At 39.4% G+C, this 4,396-nt stretch overlaps 1 protein-coding gene across 1 annotated transcript; it reads left to right on the forward strand.

The window, feature by feature from the left end:
* Nucleotides 1–478: 478 nt before the first annotated feature.
* SoxN (SRY-box transcription factor soxNeuro) lies at nucleotides 479–2,036 on the forward strand. The gene has a single exon (XM_088035846.1). The coding sequence runs from the start codon at nucleotides 608–610 to the stop codon at nucleotides 1,580–1,582; it is 975 nt and encodes a 324-aa protein (XP_087891972.1). The 5' UTR covers nucleotides 479–607; the 3' UTR covers nucleotides 1,583–2,036.
* The last annotated feature ends 2,360 nt before the right edge of the window (nucleotides 2,037–4,396 follow it).

The raw sequence follows: 4,396 nt of genomic DNA on the forward strand, positions 1-4,396 counted from the left end.
TTTTTCTCTCCCCAAGATAGCTAAAACCGATAATCGTGGTAAAGGCAGAAGGGTTCAAGCCAATTACAGGAACAATTACTTGAGATATTATCTGCTGATACATAAATATCAGAGACAATAGGTCTGCTGTCGGCCCCTGCGGTGCACACCGCCACATCTCCAACCAGGTAGCACGATTTGCGAACACCACTGCTACTGTATCTGTTTATTTATGGTTCTAATAGAAAAAAGCAAGTGTTTGTAAATACGTATTGTGACGCTAAACGCTGTCCTCGAAAAAAGCAAACTTTTCGTTAATTAGAGGTTAGCGAATCGGTTATTAATTAATGATTAGCGTATGTTGCAGTAAAAATAGCCGCTAGGTATAATTAGTAATCGGGCGTAATTAGGAGGGGGTAGATAGGGCGTGGCGAACGCTCGCTATTGGTCGAGCTCAAACATGGCAGGCGTTGCTGTCAATCACGCTAGTGGTGGGGCTCAGAACCCTCGCCGCCGATACGCCGTCGCTTCGTCATAACGTAGAGACACTCCGGCCAGTGAGGAGGTGCGATTCGTGTTCGTGTAGTGTGCAGTGAAAACCAGCAAACTGTTCGCGCCGACGGAAGACATGCTGACCATGGAAACAGACCTCAAAGGAGGCAGTCTGCATGCGACGATGCCGCCGCACCATTACGGCTCTTTGGCACCGATGCACCAGATGCACCAAATGCATCACCAACCGCAGCCCCCACAGATGCACCACCACCACCAGCCGCAAAACCACCAACAACAACCCCCGGCACAACCACCAAACAACAATAACAACACCAAGTCGCAGAATTTGGAGCGCGTCAAACGACCCATGAACGCGTTCATGGTGTGGTCGCGCGGTCAAAGGAGGAAGATGGCACAGGAAAACCCCAAAATGCACAATTCAGAGATCTCAAAGAGATTGGGGGCCGAGTGGAAATTGTTGAGTGAGGCCGAGAAACGACCGTTTATCGACGAGGCGAAGAGATTACGTGCTGTGCACATGAAAGAGCATCCAGACTATAAGTACAGACCAAGGAGGAAGACGAAGACGTTGCTGAAGAAAGACAAGTATCCTCTAGGAACCGCGGGGTTGGTGCCGACGGCGGACGCCTCTCGTGGAGCTCCATCGGCTGTGCAGCAGGGCAACCGCGACATGTACCAGATGCCCAACGGCTACATGCCCAATGGTTACATGATGCACGACCCCGGAGCGTACCAACAACAATACAGTGGTAACTACGCTCGGTACGACATGTCCCAGATGCAGTACATGAACGGAGGCTACGGCTACGGATCCACGGTGCCCAACAGCGCAGGTTCGCCCTATGGCATGCAACAGACGTCTTCACATAGTCCCTCCGGGTCTAGCATCAAGTCCGAGCCTGTCTCCCCCAGCTCGGGTCTCCACACGCCGACGCCGGGCGTGAAACGCGAATACGGCCAACAAGGCGACCTCCGTCAGATGATCTCCATGTACCTGCCCACCGACGGCACGCAACACATGCAGCAGTACAGTGCGTCGCCCGACCCGTTGGGCCCAGGGCCATTGGCGCCCCTCGCGCACATGTGAGAGCCGCTCTTCGGGCCGCCAGAGCTCCTGGACGGACCACCGCTGTGAACGTGTACATAGGACCTTAGTTTATCAGTATTATGGGCGCGACCGTTTCATTTTGAGGGAGTGCTGAAGAGTACAAAAATCGTAGCGCGTTCTAGGGGCCTTCACGCAAAATGAGAGGGTCGCGAAGAGGGTGGTTTTCCGTGTACATAGGCACTATGACGCGATCTGTAACATAGGTTGTTGGACAATTCTGTACATAGTTCAACCCTCGATGAACGATCCCAGTGTTTCTTCTTCTCTTTGTTTCCATGCTCTTTTGTGATGCTGGGCCGACGATGAAAAGACAATTTTCGAAATATCACCACAGCTTTGTACATATTAATTTTAAGTTACTTTTTGAATGTACAGTGTGTTTACAATTATTAGTCAATGGAACGAAAATGTGAATATATGAGATTGACAAGTTTCTCGGTGTTTTATTCTAAGAAATGGACTATCTTACGTTTAATGCTCACATAATCATAAATGTTTACATAACTACTTCCATAACTTTGTGTTATTACTCAAACACAACTGCTTTCATATCTCATTGCTGCTTACTCAAAAATCTGACAATTTAAAGAGCCAGATTGCAGAATCCTTGGAGGATCAATCTTTCATGTTCATTTTGTATTTAATTTGTCTTTATAAACATTTTTTAAACAGCTTAACACTACCGGAAACTGATCCAAGACTGATGTCAAAAGGTAAGTATTTTTTTCCTTAAATTGCATGATCCATTTGGTTACATCTTTGAAAACATAAATTAACAATTTCACTAATTAAATAGTGTGGACTTGGATTACAAAGCACATAATAAAAGTTAAGTAATAAATTGCAATGTAAACAGATTATTGCCCAATTTTCTTTTCACAATGAGTTTTGATTTTTAAACTTTTTTTCTTTAATCAAGTTAAATGGTAACATAAAAATTTAAACTGCTAGCCATTTCCATACATAAAAAGGTGTTCACGGTTTTGGTTTTATGTTATGAATTATGAAACTTTGCAGGTGAGCGACTAGAAAAATATGTAATGAAATATTTAGTAAACAAAAGTGTGTGGATTTTAAATGTCCAACTCTTACATTTATTATTTCATTTTTGAACAAAAAAAAGACGTGTCTATAATTTGTTTTAATTTCCAGCATTGCCTCTAACTTTTTGCTACAAACTTTTAAACGCATTGTTGCTATACACACTTGTTAAAATTCCCAACTTCAATGACGTCCATCGAAAGAAAAACACTCCCACTCTGACACTGATTCCAATGATTTATAATCCATCCATCATATTTCTACATTAAATTTTTTATCGTGTAAAATTAATTTAATTAATTATACTCCTAAAAAACTAATACCGGCATAACTATTATGTTTCACGATTTGATTATGGAAATTGCCCGTCAAGTTGAATCAACATTGATTTGACGTCTTAATTTTTGCCGATTTTCATTTTACGTCTTAATTTCTAAATTCAAGGCGCATATGCAGATAATAAATTTCTCTGTCAGAGAAATAGGTTCGCCGAAAAACAGTTAAACAAAGGTTGGTAATAAAATGTCCACTCTTCCACGTTTCATTAGAAAAACCCGTAAAATAAAAACTTCAGAGCGAGCCGAACTTTTCCATCTAAGACAGAACAGTATCGATTTCCATGCAAAACACCTCAAGGAAGCAATCACTTTTGTCAACAAATTCATGTTTCTTAACAACATAATCCTCGGCCCATTTTTCGTTTATCGCGCACGAAATCTAAACTGTTAAGTTTCACGAACTAAAGATACTAATTTAACAAATTAAATAATGTCTTAACGCTACAATTGGCCTTATTAGTAAAACAAAGCTGATAATCTGATTCCACGTCACGCTACAGTTCTGTATAATCAAAAACTAGATAGAACTTGAAAAGAGCCACAGATTATCTGCACAAAACTTGTGTTGTTTTACTTTATTAGTTTATGATTGTCGCGTTAACAGCTTGACACTCGTAAATTTTACCAACCAACGATTTTTCCTGCCGCAGGATTTGGTTTCAGACAAAATAAGAAAACACGCAGGTAAGCTGAGGATCATAATAAAAGTCTGACATTAATGTTGATGTTAGTATACCTACCTAAAGTTTATTGATTTTCTTGCTGTCGTCGCTTAAAGGACTTGAGTCAAAATTAATCATACTACTATTGATATTTAGAATTATGTCCAATTATATTGTTAACTGCAATTCGTGCCATTTTAAAACCATAATTTATACCAGAATATGACATGAATTGTTGTAATTAATTAACATAATCATAAATTATCAATTATGTTAATTATGAATAATAGTAAGCTGCACTAAGATAATGTTAATGTTTTACATTATCGGGTCTGCAATCATAAATTGTAAATGTTAACACGTGGTTTTACATAATTTACATGAGGTCGAACATGATTTATTTATTGTGCTGATAAATTACTAGGAAAGCTAGACTTAACTTAGCAGGAATTAGTAAACAAGTTGTAAAAAGTCGCTGTTTTACGTTTTTAAGACAAATTATTTTAGAATATTTTTTAATAATAAATTAACAGTTTAATAAAGGACTAAAGGTGCTACTATGTACTGCAAGAATTCAACAAATTGAGTCTCAAATTTTGTTTAAGAACTATCGTGTTATATTACTTTACAAATGATAACACTAGTCAACAAATTTTGGGCAAAATTTAGAATACCGTTTTCTCTATCATTCCATCAGATTAATTTAACAACTTGCAAAATCATTAAACTTTATAATCATCATTGAAAATGTG

The sequence above is a fragment of the Gnatocerus cornutus genome, chromosome 5, assembly GCF_029298725.1.
Source record: "Gnatocerus cornutus isolate USDA-ARS CGAHR chromosome 5, icGnaCorn1.1, whole genome shotgun sequence".
Taxonomy (NCBI): Eukaryota; Metazoa; Arthropoda; class Insecta; order Coleoptera; family Tenebrionidae; genus Gnatocerus; species Gnatocerus cornutus.

Excerpts from the sequence above, each read along its gene's own strand:
- SoxN (XM_088035846.1), top strand. The coding sequence starts at position 608 with ATGCTGACCATGGAAACAGACCTCAAAGGAGGCAGTCTGCATGCGACG.